Here is a 20,410-nt window from a genome sequence, read left to right as displayed (position 1 = left end):
TGGTAAGTGATCTAAAGACCATTTGGGAGCAGACTCGCCTTTCGTTGATGCAGGCTTCTGCCCGTACCAAGCTCCAAGCGGAATAGAAAGGCAGGCCACTTCCTGTCTTTTCTCCTGGGGACAAGGTCTGGTTGTCAGCTAGATACATCCGGTTAAAGATTCCTGGATACAAGCTTGGTCCACGGTTCTTGGGTCGTTTCGATGTTATATCTCGCATAAATCCAATGTCTTACAAGCTGCGCCTTCCTTCCACCATGCGCATCCCGAACTCCTTCCATGTCTCTCTACCCAAGCCTGTTATTCTGAACCGCTTCTCCCGGCAACTACCTCCTCCTGCTCCGGTGGCTGACTCCTCGGATATTTATGAGGTAAAGGAGATTCTCGACATGAAGACGGTAAAGGGTAAGCGGTTCTTGTTGGTTGACTGGAAGGGGTTCAGGCCGGAGGAGAGATCTTGGGAGCCTGAAGACAACATCCTGGACCATGATCTCCTACAGAGATTTCTATGGCCCAAGAGGAGGGGGAGGCCGAAGGGGGGGGGGGTAATGTCAGGGGCAGTCGCGTGCTCACCCGTGCACCCCGGGGCTCGTAGGTGCGGTGCCGGCGCAGCTGACCTCTCCCCGTTCCGGAATTGCTGCCGAGCTCCGTCCGCGCGCGTCCCTGCCTCCTAGGCTTATCACTTCCCCTTTAAAAACTCTGCACCTTCTTTACACTCTTGCCGGATCTTTGTGCCTCACAGCCTGAGAGAAAGCTATTCTGCGATTTGCCTGCGATTCCTGTGTCTCCTGCGTTCCTGTGTCTCCTGCGTTCCTGTGTCTCCTGCGTTCCTGTGTCTCCTGCGTTCCTGTGTCTCCTGCGTTCCTGTGTCTCCTGCGTTCCTGTGTCTCCTGCGTTCCTGTGTCCCTCCGTGTTCCTCCGTGCTGCTGTCCTGTGTGCTGTGTTTCCTTACCCTTCTGCTTGGACCTCCTGTTGCTGACCCCAGACCGGACTCTGACGTTGCATCTCTGCCGCCTGCCCTGACCTTGTGCCTGGACTTTGACCACAAGATTGTCTGCCGTCTCTGTACTACAACCTTGGCCGCCACTGCAGACATGTCACGACCTGGTGGTACCACGCCGCAGCTTGTCTAACCTGCCTTGCAGCGGGCTCTGGTGAAAACCGGGTACCACTTAGACTCCGGTCCCAGGTAGTGGCTTGTGTCATCATCTGCAGTGGTCCAGAGGATCCACACCTGCAAGCCTGACAATGGAGAACCTGTGTTCAGGCGCTTAGTCTCCGGACTTGCCCTAAGGGTGTCAGGCATTGGCATGAGGCACCTCTGCTGGTATTAGGACACTGGCCAATGCAGCTTTTCGGGAGCTATGCTCTCCTCTGCTTATTTTGCTGACTTAACTGCAGGGCCACGTGCTCTCGCCTACCAGGGGTTTTTATACTCCCTTAGTCAGTTGGTGCTATTTGCAACAACCAACTTGCCTATGCGTTGGTAGGGGCATTGCATGTACAAACATAATAATACCTTAATAACATGGTTGTATGAAATGATAAAAGGACCCTGCTTGCAAGAGCTTACAAACTAAGTCATTCAATGTATGGGAACTCATGATCCACCATGATGCACAATCTGCGACCAGATAGAGATATATGGCACCTGGTCATGGTGTTATGAGCTCTAGGTGTCTTACCACATCACACCTATGAGGGACTGGTCCTGTATTATGCTGTATTGTGGCGGACGCTCAGCTTTCTATGTAGATGGGAGGGGGGTTGAGGATCGCTACACTAGTTTTGATAATTGAAGGCCAGTGTTTGAACGCAGCTTCTAAATCAGAAGAAAGAGACCATACTCTGAACTTAAGCTTCTCTGACACAATCTTCTCTGAAACTGTCCAATCAGCAGCAGATAATCCTAATTCCTCCTCTGCTCCAGCACCTCCTCCCTGGCAGTGGAGAGGATTATAATGGTCGGATACTGGGACTGATATCTCTGCAATCTTGGGGACTAGAAAGAAAATTAAGAAAATTCAATGTATCCCTCAATCTGTGAAGCAGCTCCTACAGAATCAAGCTGCATATACTCCCTATTGACCACTTAGTCCCTATGGCTGGAGCTGCAGACGTATGAGATCACATATCTAGGAGTACGGGTTACACGCTCTATTGTGGACTACTACTCGCTGAATATATTCCCCCTACTGGCCTTGGTGCATTACTTTTCCTATCTTTTCCGGCCCAAGTTAACTTATATCCTGCACGTCCTGTGCCAGTCCCCAGTGTATATATCGTGCCAACTCTTTAAGAAGATTCAAAGTTGCATAGCCCTGTTTGTTTGGGGAGGGGGGAGGTCGAAGATAGCCACCAGCTTGCTTTCATATCCCGGCTGTACAGAAAGTTACTATGCACTCACATCAAACAAACACCTGCATTGGTGAGGGTACGGTGGAAGAGGGACCTTGGGCCCTTGGTAGACGTGGAGTGGAATTTTGCCCTTTCTCCACCTAAGTAGGCCTTCCCCAACCTGGTAGACAGATTGTCCCAGGTGTGTATATATAAGCATACCGAACTACTAGTAGAGTTGGTAAATTCAGCCCTGGGTTTCAGGATCTCTGTCCTAATGTTGAGATATCAGGAACCTTTTTCAATCTAATATTGTCTGGCCATGTGGTTCTGAGAACAGGCTCGTAAATTTCTGTTAGATAAAATGGGAATGGCTGTTCCCAATGATCTTAAACTCTGTCTTCCCTGAATTGCTCCAATCCACTGCAGAACATGCTTTCATTACCAAACCTCTGTGCAATGCAAGGAAGACAGTAGCCAAATTATGGATAGCTGCACATCCCCTCTCTCTCCGTGATTTGTTGAAGGCAGTGAATAACACCCTCCCACTCAAAAAGTGGTTACAAGAAGAATAGGAGGTTCCATGCCTGGGACAAATGGCTTGCTTCTCCCTTCACTGCGGTTTCCCAAATTCCATCCCAGACACACTCTCTCTGATATGAGTCTCTCTTCCTTTAATCTGGGCACACCATTAGAGGTGGTCCTGGGGTGGGAATATGGTGCAGGTGCATAGTTGGTTGCTTTGTACAATTTGTGTTTCAAATTTGTTGGTTGTTATAAATGCATTTGCCACACTTTATTTGAACCCATTGTTGTATGGCACACTTTGCATGTGTATGACTCAAATGTTCTTTTCTTTTTTTACCGTGGAGACGATTAGTCTATGATAGCAGACCAAGTATGCATATTGTATAATTGTACACTGCTTCCCATTTTTTCCTCTTTTCTCCTCCTTATGGGGTTCTGCGAGACCACCATTTATGTGCTGTATTCAATGGGGCTCATTAACTAAGGGGCCTCGGAACGCATTTTTGTCAGGTTTCCTGTTGATTTGCGAATTGTACTGCATTTAGCAAGGGATTTTGGCGCACGTGATCGGATTTTGGCGCACCGGGAAGAAGAAGGTGAATTCCGACGGACCCCAGCGGGGAAGCGACGGATGCAGGAAATCGGGCGCCGGACTTCATCTTTGTCGGACCGTCCGGATCGGGGATCGCGACAGGACCAGGTAACTAAATTTGCCCCATTGTTTTCATTGTATCTCCAAATGTTGTTTAATAAAGTTTTATTATTGATTTTAAAATGTTTCCTATGTTGCTGCATACATCACATACACTAAGATTTACACTACTTAATCTTATTCAGATTGTGAAAGGTGCATCCCAGGATGAAAGAGAACAGTGGGGTCTTACAGACAATGTAGAGTTTTCCTGGCTCCCAAATTCTGAGAAAAACCTTGATGGTAAGACAAATGATTTTAAATAGTCACTAACTTTTCAACAAACTTTGCATGTGAACAAGGAACTTTGAAATCTATCTGAGCAGAACATTATATTTTCTTGTCTATTTACATCTTACCTCCTTCGTTCCTAATATGCTTTTCACTTTGAAATGACAGGAAATTTCATCTTGATAGGAGCAAGACAAAGGAAGACCAAAATTTTGGTCACATATCATTCAAAGAGTTTTCTGTATTTTCCTGACTATAAAAATTGTAGATTCACACTGAAGGCATCAAAGCTTGTCATTAACACATGTGGGATTATATACTTAGCAAAAAAAAAAAAAGTGGAACAACTAAAAATATGTCTTTGCATACTCTTGGCATTCTCTTAATGCTTCAAGAGTCACCTGAAATGGTCTTCCAACAGTCCTGAAGGAGTTCCCAGAGATATTTAGCACTTGTTGGCCCTTTTGCCTTCACTCACCCTGAACAATTTTATTTGGTGTTCAGGTCTGAGGATTGTGGAGCCCAGGTTACACCACATCACTCTCCTTCTTGGTCAAATAACCTTTACACAGCCTGGAGGTGCGTTTGGGGTCATTGTCCTGTTGAAAATTACGTAAATGATGGTCAAACTAAACCCAAAGTGCATGGAATAGCATGCCGCTGCAAGATGCAGTGGTAACCATGCTGGTTCAGTATACCTTCAATTTTGAATAAATCCCCAACAGTGTCACCAGCACAGTACCCGCACACACTATGTGCTTCTGTCTGATGAGACTTTGTGCAGTGCAAAAAGTTGAATGATTGGACTCTACATGGCTGGTTCCTACTATGAAGCATGGAGGTGGATGTGTGCCTCCACCTCCATGCTTCATGGTAGGAACCAGCCATGTAGAGTCCAATCATTCAACTTTTTGCACTGCACAAAGTCGCATCAGACAGAAGCACAGATTTCGACTGGTTTAATGTTCAATCCTTGTGTTCTTTAGCCCAAACAAGTCTCTCTTCTGCTTGTTGCTTGTCCCTAGCAGTAGTTTTCTAGCAGCTCCTTTACCACGAAGGCCTGCTGCACACTATCTCCTCTGAACAGTTGTTGTAGAGATGTGGCTGCTGCTAGAACTCTGTGTGGCATTGACCTGGTCTCTAATCTGAGCTGCTGTTAACCTGCAATTTATGAGGCTGGTGACTTGGATGAACTTATCCTCCGCAGCAGAGGTGACTCTTGGTCTTCCTTTCCTGAAGAAGTCCTTATGTGGACCAGTTTCTTTGTAGTGCTTGATGGTTTTTGCAACTTTCAAAGTTTTCCCAATTTTTCGGACTGACCGACCTTCATTGCTTAAAGGAAACCTACCACTTGTAGTGGCAGGTTTCCGATGGCAATACCGAGCACCAGCTCAGGGTGAGCTGGTGCCGGAGCTTATTTTAGTTAGTGTTTTAAACCGCGGTATCGCGGTTTAAAACACTTTTTAAACTTTTTAGCCGGCGCAGGCAGGTACGCGCTCGGCGCTTACCGTGCGCGCGGCTACATAGGAAGTGAATGAGAGGCGCGCGCATGGTAAGCTCCCTGCGCCGGCTATAAAGTTTAAAAAGTGTTTTAAACCGCGATACCGCGGTTTAAAACACTAACTAAAATAAGCTCCGGCACCAGCTCACCCTGAGCTGGTGCTCGGTATTGCCATCGGAAACCTGCCACTTCAAGTGGTAGGTTTCCTTTAAAGGGGTATTCCGGGAATATGAACGTCTGACACAAAAACCCATGATGATATAAATAAATGAATACAACAATACTCAATGTCATTAGTCACAAAACGGAGCTTAACTAGTTTGATTTTTATGATTTATAAAATTTATGGCCTCTCTAAAGTAGATACCAGAAAATTGTTCATTCTGAAAGAGAAAACTGAAGCCGTTTAGCAGTCCCATCAGAAAGGTAGCGGGAATCCTTCAGTGCCCCTCTGCTTCAGCCCCCTCGTCCCCATCTCCATCAATAAGATGGCCGCCACTGGAAACTACAAGTTCCATGATCCTTTAGTTCTCAGTAACTCCTCCTCCCTCTTATGCTCTGCTCCCAGTGATGATGTAACAGACTGTCCAACTCTGTTACCATAAAAATGATGTGTAACTGCCATCACCACAACACTAACCATACTGGATGCACTTCAACCAACTGACTACAGCCAAACTTAGTGGAGATCACATGACCTGCCCAGGCAGGTGCAGAACATGTGATGTGGACATGTGACCAGCGGCCATCTTCGGACTGATTAAAGGGCCAGTAGCATTTTAATTCTTCATTACAGTCTGTCACCAGCATTTTCTGCTAAGGGGAGCAAAATTTTAAATAACAACTAATTACACATTAGCTTATATTTTGACTGTCCACTTGTATATGAATTATGCTTATTCCTGGAATACCCCTTTAAAGTAATGATGACCACTCATTTTTATTTACTTTAGCTGCTATAAGGCTACATTCACACTGCCCTTGCCCACCGTACCGTAGCATGGCGGGCACGCGGCTGTGCCGGGGAGAGGAGGGGGAGACTGCCGCTCACCCCTGCCCCTCTCAATAGCCTAACATAGAGCCCGGCGCGTATCCCTTTGAAAGATAGGACATGTCCTATCTTTCTACTAGGTACGGTGCAGCTCGTGTGCTGCACCCTACTGCTCCCATACAGCGCAGTGAGGCCATTGTGATGCCCCATACGTTCGTGTAAATGTAGCCTAATACAAATTCTAACAATCCATTGAGTAGGACTAGTTGTGTATCCACCTGATTTCTGCACAACCCAACTGAAGGTCCCAATCCCATTTATAAGGCAAGAAAGCACACTTATTAAACCTGACGGGGCACACCTGTGATGTGAAAACCTTTTCTGGTGACTACCTCTTGAAGCTCATCATGAGAATGCCAAGTATGTGCAAAGCAGTAATCTAAGCAAAAAGTGGATACTTTGAAGAACCTAGAATATAAGACATATTTTCAGTTGTTGCACACTTTTTGTGTACAATTTTTATAGTCCTGAAAATACAGAAAACTCTTTGAATCAGAAGTTGCGTCCAAACTTTTGGTCTGTGCTGTGTATATAATATGGCTGGGGACTTGGGTTCAAGTCCCAGGGTCAACTTCTGCAAAGAGTTTGTATGTTCTCTCGTGTTTGTGTGGGTTTACTCCCACACTCCAAAACGAACCAACTTGGCAAGCTCTATGTGCGCTATATACATAAAGGAATTATTATTATTTAATATTATTATAATATAATATTGGACTAGTAACCTCACACAAGAGAGAAGCAGGAAACCTGGAGGGAATATGATGGGGGGATGAGGGAAAGCTACTGCTTTCCCTCATCCCCCCATCATATTCCCTCCAGGTTTCCTGCTTCTCTCTTGTGTGAGGTTACTAGTCCAATATTATATTATAATAATATTAAATAATATATATATATATATATATATATATATATATATATATATATATATATATATATATATATATATATATATATATATATATAATATAGCCATATACCGTGCAGTATTTTTTAATTTTTTTTAATGTGACTCTATTTTAACTATTGTTTTCTTCCAATATATATGCCTCAAACTTAGAGGGAACCTGTCACCACATTTTTCACAAATACAGGTAGTGGCAGGTTCCCATAGAGCCCTAGTAACTATCTGACCCCCTTATTTTAGCTAAAAATAGTTTCCCTCAGGTCCCTATAAAATCAGAGTTATAATCTTGCCTGGTATCTATGCATCTTTGGAGCGAGCCAAGGGTGTTGCCTAACATCATGTGACCAGGGTGACATCATCGCAGTTCCTTAACCCCTTCCCAATTTGCGCCGTACTAGTACGCAAGCGCAAGCCAGGTCCCGGTTCATGGAGAGGGCTCGCAGGATGAGCCCTCTCCATAGCCGGTAAGTCTTTGCTGCATATTGCACCAAAGGCTTACCAGGAACACTCGCGAACTGTGCTATCGGTGCTGCTGGCAGCTTCTAAAAGATGGCGGCGCATGGGCAGTGTATGATGGGATCGATCAGACAACCTAGGGTTAAAGTACCCTAGGGAGTCTGAAAAATAGTAAACTCGCTCGCTGTAGCAATGCTAGCCAGGTGTAGCCAGGTAAAACTATAAAGTTGCATATATGGGAGTCTCAGAGGAATTAATTTTTAGCTAAAAGAAAGGCGTCAGATAGTTACTAGGGCTCTCTGGGAACCTGTCACTAACTGTATTTGTGAAAAATGTGGTGACGGGTTCCCCTTAAGGCTCCTTTCACACTTGCATTGTAGATCATGTCAGAGTGCAATGCTTGAAAAACTTCTTTTGCCTGTGATTTTCATCAGTTTTTGATCTGATTTATTAGCGTTTTACATTTTTTGGTAGTTTAATTCCATTTTTATGCGCAGACTCATGACTATGGTCTATCTTTTCTATAGCAATTGATCAGTGAAAATACATTGAACTTGCATTGCCCTTGCATGTATCTCCGAGTTAAATGCATTTTTGATGCGTCTCAATAGACTTTTATGCTGCGTTTTTTCACACTAAAAGCAATCAATACAAGTGCAGTGTATTTTTCACTGATCAATTGCCCAAAAAAAAAGTGAAAAGTTCTGCACGTCAAAAATGCTTGGCCAATGACTCCTACAATCTATCCTGTACACACATGCACCGTACCATCAGCAGTGATTCAAACAATACCTTAAAATAGTAATGTAAAGAATATATGCATTCATATTGTCTCTCCTCGTGTTACTGCTGACTATTTATATATGTATGTGTGTCTATATATTACACACACATAAATACACAAGGGGATATTTATATTTATAGCTAGCACTTGCGATTATTTTCCCCAATCCGCCACCTTCAGAACAGGAAGACGTGGAGGGCCATGAAAGGGCATAAAGGCAGGGCGTAGCGTGAATGCTTCTCAAGACCCTGCTGGATACATCAAATGGTATAGCGGGGCTCTCATACAAGCGCCTACGTATGATAAATAACCCACACATTCTTTATATTGTATATACATGCACTCACACGAGTATATTCCACTTATATATACATTCTAATTACACATGCATTTTCTGTATCTATACACTTGTATACATTCTAAATTCACATGCACCTTACGTGCACATACATGAAATTTGTTTACATATGTAACCTTTGTCTATATAAGTTTAGACATTCTACATGTATGGACATACATTGTACTTGTACAGGCAGTCCCCGGGTTACTTAAAACAGAGGTCCCCAACCTTTTTTGCACCAGGGACCGGCTTTAAGCTAGACCAGTTTTCCATGGCCCGGTGGGGGCGGGACTTTGGTCATAAGGGGTGGGGTTATGGAGGGGTGGAGCTTATCATATAAGATATCAGGGAGTGTCCGGACCAGATCCATCATATTGGTTTGGTGTAAAAATAAAGCAATGCAAAATGCATACAGCGTATCGCCATGTAGTATAAAATGCATACAGCATACCGCCATGTAGTATAAAATGCATACAGTGTATCGCCATGTAGTATAAAATGCACACAGCATGCCACCATGTAGTAAAAAATACAGACAGCGTGCGGCCGTGTAGTATAAAATGCATACAGCATGTCGCCATGTAGTATAAAATGCATACAGCGTACCGCCATGTAGTATAAAATGCATACAGCGTATTGCCATGTAGTATAAAATGCATACAGTGTGCCGCCATGTAGTATAAAATGCATACAGCGTGCCGCGCTGTAGTATAAAATGCATACAGCGTACTGGCATGTAGTATAAAATGCATACAGCGTGCAGCTGTGTAGTATAAAATGCATACAGCATACCGCCATGTAATATGAAATGCATACTGCGTACCGCCATGTTGTATAAAATGTATACAGCGTATTGCCATGTAGTACAAAATAGAAGCTCTGATAAATATCACAAATACTCCATATACATACAGCATATATACACACATATACAAACAGTATATACAGCATATGCACAGACTGCACATACATACAGACACACACACACACACACACACACACACACACACACACACACACACACACACATATATATATATATATATATATATATATATATATATATATATATATATATATATATATATATATATATACACACACCATATACAGAATATACATACACGAACACATAAATATATACATGCACAGATAAAGTTACATTACCTTTTTTTATGGTCCTGACAGGTATGCGGGGAGTGGAGGAGCCGGGCACCCGGTGCTGTCCAGTGGGCTGCCGCAGCATGGTGCCGGCCAACTGGCATATGGACAGGAGCTCGGTGCTTGGTTTCGGCAGGCAGGGACCAGAGCGCGGACGGGAGAATGATGGTGGCCGGAGGGCGTGCAAACGGGAGCTCGGTACCGGGCGGCCGGAGGGAACTCGCTGCTTTCCGGCCGGCAGAAGGGGCAGGCGGCAGCTCAGTGCCGGCTGGTGCAGGGAGCCTCTTGCCGGCTGGAGTGCGGGCCGGACGGCGGGTTGGAGTAGGATGCGGGCCGGCTGGGCTGGAACGCGGTGCCGCCCCCTCGTACAGCAGGAGGTGTGCGGACCGGCTGCTAAAATCCAACGGCCCGGTCCTGGTCCACGGACCGGCGGTTGGGGACCTCTGACTTACAAGATAGGTTCTGTAGGTTTGTTCTAAAGTTGAATTTGTATGTAAGCCGGAACTGTGTTCTTTATTATTGTAGCCCCAGGCAAATTTTCTTTTGGTCTCTGTGACTATTGGATTTAAAAATGTTGGGTTGTCATAAGAACCAGGATTAACAATAAATCTTAATAACAGACACCTTTGATAACTGTTCCAGCTGTTTATTGTAGCCTGGGGCTAAAATACAGTAAATTACTGTAAGTCGGGTGTTCTTAAGTAGGGGACCGCCTGTATTCACACTAGGCCCATTGCCATTACGCATGCTCAGAAACCTGATGAAATCACTTGCTTCTAATACATAAAAGGCAGCAATTTTACAGCAGCAGGGTGTGGAGTGCAGTGATATGCAGAAATAAGTGAAAGGTCACATAATTGCTTTGGATCAGAAAACTGCAATTGAAAAGCATTTCCGCTGCAGAATTTGTACGCAAAGTGTGTACGGGATTGTCATAAATCCCATGCATTACACTGCTGCTGTATTGCTTGCGTATTTACCACAAGGAAAAGCTGTACTACAAATCTGCATGTAATATAAATGTAAATCTGCATGTAAATACCCTGAACATGCATATACACATTCCACATACATATATACCTCTGTACATACATTACTTTTGCATCCTTGCATTACATATATGTATACTGTATATACATTCCTCATTATAAAATCATTGGACATGTATACATTTTAGATATAAGTATAATGGTTAAAGAGAGACAGGGAGAAGACTTTGCACTTCAACGGGTAAATCACACTCTGTTTGAGGGGCCGGAGGCAAACTCCCCCTTGGAGCCCAAGCTCATTTGTGACTTGATGACCAAGGGTTATTTTTCAAAACTTCCATGTGTCACTTTATCCAGTACCATATATAGTCAAGTGTTAGCCAAGTTTGTCAGCACGAAAAATGTGCTAAAACATCCCTAACTCGATTATACTCGAGTCTATGGGGAAAACCCCCTGACTTTTCTGCCCCCCCCCCTCCCCTTCATCATCATCAGCAATCGGCTGATGTCATGGTATATGCATCGGTACCCCACCAGGACCCGAAGATGGAGCCGGAGCTGAAGAAAGAAGAGAAGAGTAGTGTTTTTTTTGTTGTTTTTTTAGGTTGGGCAGGGGGCTGTTGGCTATATACTGGGGTCAGGCACTGGCTATATACTGAGGGGCAGGCACTAGCTATATACAAGTGGGCAGGCGGGGGGCATGTGCTTGCTTGCTATATACTGGGGAGGCTGTGACCAATGCATTTCAAACCCTAGGTTTATACTCCAGTCAATAGTTTTTCCCAGTTTTTTGTGTTAAAATTAGGTGCCTCAGCTTATACAGGCGGTCCCCTACTTAAGAACACCCGACTTACAGACAACCCCTAGTTACAAACGGACTACTGGATATTAGCAATTTACTATACTTTAGCTTTAGGCTACAGTAAACAGCGATTACAGGTATTAAAGGTGTCTGCACTGAAGCTATGTTGTTAATCCTGGTTCTTATGACAACCCAACATTTTTAAAATGACCACAAAAATTCTGGCTGGGGCTAAAATGATAAATTATACAGTTTCGACTTACATACAAATTCAACTTGAGAACAAACCTACAGACCTAATCTTGTACGTAACCCAGGGACTGCGTTTACTCGGTATACGGTAATAACTTTACAACTTTAACTTACCCAGGTGGCTTTGAGTTAGATTTAGAATCAAATATTTTAGGGACCATTTTATTTCTATAGGGGTTTTGGAAGTCCTGTTAATAGAAACTTCACCCTTTAAACTAGTCAAAACAGCAGGTAGGCAGCTTTTTACAGAGCTTCAAACTAAATGTAGGGGGTTTATTTAGAATTTACATATAGAAAAACGTGTCCCTGTCATGAAAAAAGGAGGGGACAGGCAGATGGATTTTAAAGACAGGAGCTAGATATGAGTGTCTTTCTATAAATTTTCTGGAAACACAGCCAGACAAAAGATGGATTTAGCACTCCATCTTAACAAATAAGAAATATACTTCCCTTTTTCTTGTAAACGAATAGTACACTGTACATAAGATACTTCTGGGAGGTGACACCCCAGAGGCACAAAATGCCTAGAATTGGGGACATTTCCTCTCCAATAAGAATGTTGCACCATAATACATATCAGTATTTTTTAACAGTTCACATGTCTTTGGCTATAATAAGGCATTATGCCCCCCCCCTATCAACCAGCAGTAAAACTGCAAATTACACCTAACTTATAATATAGATGCACTCCAAAGCAATGCTAGAACAGAGCTCACCAGTAAGAATTCTACGACATGGTTTCCAAGGGAACCATATAACGGCGACCGCCGTTCCCATAGACGCAGTGTCCAGTATATTGCGAGACCAGGGGAAACTCCCCCGGTAGACGCCCACGGGGGGGGGGGGGGCGTGTTGCCCTTGGACGTTGTCCATCCCTTGGTTGGCGCGACGTGGCAGCTCACACTGTGCACCGCCATCTTGGGGATGGCATTGCGCTCCCACATACTTCCCCGGGATGCATACCACCAGGGATGGCCCCTGCAACTCGCGCTACTGCACACAGAAGGCTAGCCTCGCTTCCATGTAAGGGATAATGGATATAGAATACTAGGGTGAGTTTCCACTATGTTACTGCTTTGTTACTGACAGTGCCAATGGACCAATAGGAGTGCTGCTTAATAGGAAGGAGAGGAGCAGAACAGTTTAACCCCTTAGCGCTCCGCGCCGTAGGTGTACTGCGCTGGTTCCCACTAATAGCGCTCAGCGCAGAACAGCTACTGCGCGAGCGCATAGGAGCTTCAAAGTGTCACCACGTCGCGAGACGTGGGGATATCGGGATGGGACTTGGGAACTCCTCCTGCCTCCGTCACCCGACTAATCAAATCGGTCCCACCCGCTGATCGCTGTGATTGGTCAGTCAAACCTGACTGGCCAATTGCAGCATTTTTGTGCTAAAAAACGTGCTTTTAGCTCCTTCCTCTTCCTCCAGCGGCACCATTTTGGTTTGGTATCGCTGGAGAGAGGACAGAGCATTACTGTGTGCACCAAAATACATTTTTACATTATTATACTATTCTGATCCCTATTGTTCCCCATCCCTATCTGTTTCTTCCTGTGTGTTCCCTGTGTGATCACCTTGTGTGATCCCACGTGTCTTCTGTTTTTTCCCTGTCTGTCCCTTCTGAACCCAAACGCACTTTTCAGTGCGCTGTGTTAGCGTTGTTCTGCACTGGACGCACTTTTCAGTACGCCGTGTGAATAGCGCTGCACAGTATCTTTAGCGCTAGTTAGTTTGTCTTAGGGCAAGCCAGGTGCATTTGTAGCGCCTTTTTGCGCGGTGCACATAGGTTTTTTTCGGTGCCTGGTAATATTTTTTTCCAGAGCGCCCTCGGTGTGTGCCATCTGTGCGGCTTGTCTGTGTAGTTTGGTGCGCTATATATATATAATTTTTTTTGTGCGCCATCTGTGTGGCTTGTCCGTGTAGTTTGGTGCGCATTATTTTTTGTGTGTGCCATCTGTGCAGTTTGTCCGTGTGGTTTGTTGCGCATTATATAATTTTTTTTTTGTGTGCCTGCTAGACGGTTTATCCTTGTAGTTGGGTGCACATTATGTAATTTTTCTAGTGAAGGTTCTCTATTTTTTTTCTTGTGCACATTCTTATTTTTTGTGTGCAATGTAGACATACACCGTGTTGGAGGCATATAACATGCTTGCCTCTGACACCGAGTCAGCTAGTGGGGATGATGTCCCCTTTTACCTATCATCATCATCATCATCATCCTCCTGCTCATCTTCCAGTGACCTGGAAGGACCCTCAAGAAGACGCCGTATGGTTCCAGGGACTTCTGCGATTGAAGCGCCCGGGACTTCTGCAGGAGAAGCGCCCGGGACTTCTGCAGGAGAAGCGCCCGGGACTTCTGCAGGAGAAGCGCCCGGGACTTCTGCAGGAGAAGCGCCCGGGACTTCTGCAGGAGAAGCGCCCGGGACTTCTGCAGGAGAAGCGCCCGGGACTTCTGCAGGAGAAGCGCCCGGGACTTCTGCAGGAGAAGCGCCCGGGACTTCTGCAGGAGAAGCGCCCGGGACTTCTGCAGGAGAAGCGCCCGGGACTTCTGCAGGAGAAGCGCCCGGGACTTCTGCAGGAGAAGCGCCCGGGACTTCCACTGACCCCACATGGGTAGCCCCAGATAATTATACCCCTCAGGTCCCTGACTTTTTGGGCCATCCTGGAATTAATTTTGACACGGCAGGGCTCAGAGCTGTGGACTTTTTTAAGTTTTTTTTTTTTGATGAGGAGCTGCTGAATTTAATTATATTCCAGACAAATCGCTACGCTGCACAGCATATTACCCAAAACCCCACTTAATTTTATGCACATCCCTACAGGTGGACCCCTGCATTATGCAGCGACTCTGTATTGTGTGTTAAGTACAAGGACAATACATGGGCACACCACCACCCTGTCCCAGTACGAGGTACCAGTATAGAAACCCCCAAGCTGGACTGTATTTTAGATTATAACAAGTACATGGGAGGGGTGGACCTGTCAGACCAGGTGCTTCAGCCATACAATGCCATGCGGAAGTCGAGGGTGTGGTACAAGAAGCTGGCCGTGCACATCATGGAGATGGCATTGTATAATGCTTTCGTGCTGCATCAATATGCCGGCCATAGGGGAACTTTCCTGGAATTTCAAGAAGTGTTAATAAAGTGCTTTCTTTTTGTAGACCAGGATGGGAGGAGTGCTAGTACATCTGGAAGCGAGGCCACATTATGTATTGTACCAGGGCAGCACTTTCCAGGAGTAGTTCCCCAAACAGCCAGCAAGGGAAGGTCACAAAAGAGGTGCAGCGTGTGGTATTCGGAAGGACACCATTCATCACTGTGAGACATGCCCAGAAAAACCAGGGTTATGTATGAAAGATTGCTTCCGCATTTATCATACATCCCTGGATTTTTAGAGTACTCTGTTGTTACCCTGATGTACTATGCATCATGCATCATGATTTTTAGGGTGTTTATCTCCCGTGGCAGCAGCTGTGCACAAAATTACATAATGGATATTTTTTACTATGCACTATCCAATGTCTGTGCTCCAACAAGTTATTCCGTTTTGAGCCCTGCCGTGTCTCCATCCTACAGATTATTGCCTCCTATGGGGTATTGCCCTAACCGGGGTAACCCGCAGAATTATTTTTGATGTGTTTTTCCCCAGTGGCATGAGTTTGGCAAAATACTTTTGTCACTTCAATGGCATATTTGATAAATTGTTTCTCTGCACTACTCGCTTTGTATTACATTTGAGCCAGCACCTTAGGGGTTAAAATGCTCATACAAGCCTACATACATTCTTTGAGGGGTGCCCTTTCCAAAATGGGGTCTCTACTTGGGAGTTTCTATTGTACTGGTACCTCTGGGGCACCCCCCCCCCCCCCCCCATTACCAATCTAGTGAAAAATGAGCTTGAAAACCTAAATTGTGCTTCTTTCTTCCTGAGACCTGCCGTGTTCCCAGCCTGTAAATTATTGGCACATGTGTGGTATTGTCGTATTCCAGACAACCCGCAGAATGATTTTTGGGGTGTTTGTCTAAAGTGGCATGGGTTGGGCACAGTATAGGAGGCACTAAAATGACATTTTTGAGATAAAAACGCAATTTTCACTCTGCACCATTTACTTTGCATTCAATTTTGACCAGCATGTTGGGAGTTAAAATGCTCACCACAAACTCAGATAAATTCTTTGAGGGGTCTGGTTTCCGAAATGGTGACATTTTTGGGGGTTTTCTATTGTACTTTTACTTCAGGGGCTCTTCAATTACACTGTGGCACCACAAAACATTTGTAGCCAAATTGGCCTGCCAAATTCCCAGTAGCGCTAACTCTATTCTGGACATCGCTGTGCGGGGAAACAGCAGCTGACATCCACATATCTGGTATTGCAGTACTCGGAAGAAGCAGGGCAAAAAATTAGGGATGTATATTTACCTCAAATTCCTTCTGAATGTATCCATTTTAGGGCTAAATTAGAAAGATTGTAATTAAAAATTGAAATTTCAAAATTTCCAATCCATTTTTGTTTGCTTCCGGAAAAATAATTAAAGAGTTAACAGACTTCTCAAATGCTGATTTGAATAGGTTGAGATGTTAGGTTCATAAAATGGTGTTACTTGTGGGGGTATATAGTACATAAGCCTTTATAGGGCACTTCCAAACTGAATTGATGACCAAAACGTTTGCATTTTTCAAATTTCAAGAAAATCTGAGAAGTTGCTACTAAAACTTTAAGCCTTCTCACATCTATAAAAAAAATGGAAACTTAAAACAAATAATGGATATTAAAAGAAGATCAATGGCAAAAGGTTTCTATAAAAAAAAAAAAAGTATAACATTTGAAACTTTAAAAAGTCGTTTTTTTCAAATTTTTCCGAAATTTTTGAATTTTTACCCCCCAAAAAAAGGAACGGATCACCGAAATGACACTACTAACATAAACTATAATGTCTCACGAGAAAACAGTCTCAAAATCACAGAGATATCTTAAAGCGTTGAAAAGTTATAACCACAGGAAGAGACACTGGTCAAATTTCTAAAAAAAAAGTGCCGAGCCTTAACGTACAAACAGGCTGCGTCCTTAAGGGGTTAAATAGCCATTGTGTTTTAAGTGTCTCAGCAAACAGGTCAGATGAAGCGCAGGGAGCGCAAAACAGCTGTCATGTGTTTGATTGTCTTGTGAGTCTATGCATGTCCTCCCTCACCCCCCGACCTCGATCAACTTCACTTATGAAATGTTCTTTATAAGTATGCACTAGAGATGAGCGAACATACTCGTCCGAGCTTGATGCTCGTTCGAGCATTAGCGTACTCAAAACTGCCCGTTGCTCGGATGAATACTTCGCCCGCTCGAGAAAATGGCATCTCCCGACGATTTGCTTTTTGGCGGCCAGAAACAGAGCCAATCACAAGCCAGGAGACTCTGCACTCCACCCAGCATGACGTGGTACCCTAAGGCTACATTCACACTAACGTATGGGGGACGTATATATGGCCGACGTATATATGGCCGATATACATCCCCCATACACTTCTATGGGCGCACGGCACCCTACGGGACCGTTCCGTACCAGGGAAAAAGATAGGACCTGTCCTATCTTTTCCCGTAATACGGCGCCGTGCGCCATAGGTTGCTATGGAGAGGGGCGGGGGTGAGCTGCGCTCACCTCCTCCTCCTCTCCCCGTACACTGACGTTGCCCGCTACGGTACGGTACGGGCGGGCAACGGCAGTGTGAATATAGCCTTACACGTCGATAGCAGTGGTTGGCTGGCCAGATCAGGTGACCCTGGAATAGACTAGCCCCTGCCCGCGCTGCTCGCGTCATTCTCTGTCTGGATGCCGCTAGGGAGAGAGCTGCTGCTGGTCAGGGAACCGTTAGGGTGTTCTATTAGAATAGTGTTAGGCAGGAGTGATTCTACAAGAACCCAACAGTCCTTCTTAGGGCTACAATAACGTTTTATTTTCCTTTTTTTTGGTTTGCTTGTGGCTGGGCTTGCTGCTATTAGTAGTGCAGCTAGTACCATATTGTGAGTAATTTGTAGGGAGACTTGTGTTTAGCTCTTAGTGACACACATATCCACTTCAAACACTGAAGTGGGACAATTTATTAGGGGTTTGATTTGAATTAGGCAGAGTCTGCTGATTTGTTTTTTTTTACGTTTATTTCTTTTTAGAACTCACAGTAATCTGCCAAAGCAGTGTGCTTTGAGTGTGGGCTAGAAAATAGCCATAGGAGAACCCCAACAGCTTATTTAGGCCTACAATAGCGTTATATTTTCCTTTTTTTTTGGTTTGCTTGTGGCTGGGCTTGCTGGCATTAGTAGTGCAGCTAGTACCATATTGTGAGGAATTTGCAGGGAGACTTGCGACCGTTGTGTTTAGCTCTTGGTGACACACATATCCACCTCAAACACCGAAGTGGGACAATTTATTAGGGGTTTGATTTGAATTGCGCCGAGCCTGCTGATTTATTTTTTTTTTATGTTTATTTCTCTTATAACTCAAAGTCATCTGGCACAGCACAAAATCCAGTTGTGTGCTGTCAGTGTAGGTTAGAAACTAGCCATAGCAATAGGATAGCATCGTTTTGTTTTAAAAAAAAAAACACAAAAAAACACACACAAAAAAATTTGAAGTTTACACTTTAATTTTGAAAATGTTTAACTCGAGGGCTAGGGGTAGAGGACGAGGGCATGGACGTGGGCGTCCAACTACTGCAGGGGTCAGAGGCCGTGGTCCTGGGCGGGGTGAGACACCACCGGCTGTGAGGGAGCAGGGGAACGCCGCAGAGCTACACTCCCTAGGTTCATCATGTCTCAAGTTACTGGGACTCGTGGTAGAGCACTGTTGAGGCCAGAACAGTGCGAAGAGGTGATGTCGTGGATTGCGGACAATGCTTCTAGCCATTTGTCCACCAGTCAGTCTTCCACGCAGTCCACCCATGTCACCGAAATCAGCACTCCTCCAGCTCCTCCACCTCAGCCTCCTTCCCCCCAGTCTGCCCCCTCCCAGCAAAATTTGGCATTTGAACCGGCATACTCTGAGGAACTGTTTTCTGGACCCTTCCCACAGTCACAAACCACTTGTCCGGTTGCTGCTGAGAAATTTTCCGATGCCCAGGTTTTCCACCGGTCGCAGTCTGTGGGTGATGATGACATTATTGACGTAGTGGAAGAAGTGTGTAAAGAGGTGTCGGACGATGAGGAGACACGGTTGTCAGACAGTGGTGAAGTTGTTGTCAGGGCAGGAAGTCCGAGGGGGGAGCAGACTGAGGGATCGGAGGATAATGAGGTGACAGACCCAAGCTGGGTTGATAGGCCGGGTGAACACAGTGCTTCTGAGACTGAGGCGAGTCCTATAGCAGAACAGGTTGGAAGAGGCAGTGGTGGGGCCAGACGGAGAGGCAGGGCCAGAGCTGGTGCATCAGCGCCAAATGTTGCCCGTAGTCAAGCTCCCATGGCGAGGGCTAGATTTTCAGAAGTCTGGAGGTTCTTTAAAGAAACACCGGATGACCGATGGACTGTGGTGTGCAACCTTTGCCAAGCCAGGATCAGCAGGGGTTCCACCACTACTAGCTTAACTACCACCAGTATGCGCAGGCATATGAATGCTAAACACCCCACTCAATGGCACCAAGCCCGTTCACCTCCGGCCGGGCACACCACTGCTCCCTCCCCTGAGTCATCTGCTAGTCAGCCCCCTGCCCAGGACCACGGCCCAAACACCTCCCGTGCGAAAACTCCATCTTCGCCTCCACGATCCTCCACAGCATCCACCAGCGTTCAGCTCTCCATACCCCAGACGCTGGAGTGCAAAAGGAAGTATAGCGCAACCCACCCACACACCCAGGCCCTCAACGTCCACATCTCCAAGTTGCTTAGCCTGGAGATGCTGCCCTATAGGCTGGTAGAGACCGAGGCCTTTTGAAACCTCATGGCGGCGGCCGCCCCTCGGTATTCGGTCCCCAACCGCCACTACTTTTCCTGATGTGCCGTCCCAGCCCTGCACAAGCACGTGTCAGAGAACATCATCCGTGCCCTGACCAACGGCGTTTCTGACAAGGTCCACCTGACCACGGACACGTGGACGAGTGCTGCCGGGCAGGGCCACTATGTATCGCTGACGGCACATTGGGTTAACTTGGTAGAAGCTGGGACCGAGTCTGACCCTGGGGCTGGTCATATACTGCCGACGCCGAGGATTGCGGGGCCTACCTCGGTCCAGGTCTCAAAGGCCTACTATGCCTCCTCCTCCTCCCACCCCTCCTCCACCTCCTCCTCCGAATTACCATCCGTGGGCATGGCGCCATCAGTCGGTAGCTCTGGGCACAGCAGCAGTGCCGTCGCTAAGCGACAGCAGGCGGTGCTCAAACTGCTCAGTCTAGGAGATAAAAGGC

General features: G+C 45.6%; 1 protein-coding gene across 1 annotated transcript in view; it reads left to right on the top strand.

Moving 5' to 3' along the window:
* MYO19 (myosin XIX) overlaps positions 1–20,410 on the top strand; it is a 521,756-nt gene that overhangs the window by 132,510 nt on the left and 368,836 nt on the right. Inside the window, exon 8 of the mRNA XM_072133499.1 lies at positions 3,700–3,796. Within this exon, the coding sequence (XP_071989600.1) occupies positions 3,700–3,796 (97 nt within the window). The remainder of the gene's footprint in view (positions 1–3,699; positions 3,797–20,410) is intronic.

This window comes from Engystomops pustulosus, chromosome 2, assembly GCF_040894005.1.
Source record: "Engystomops pustulosus chromosome 2, aEngPut4.maternal, whole genome shotgun sequence".
Lineage (NCBI taxonomy): Eukaryota > Metazoa > Chordata > Amphibia > Anura > Leptodactylidae > Engystomops > Engystomops pustulosus.
This window is presented reverse-complemented; position numbering and strand designations above follow the sequence as displayed.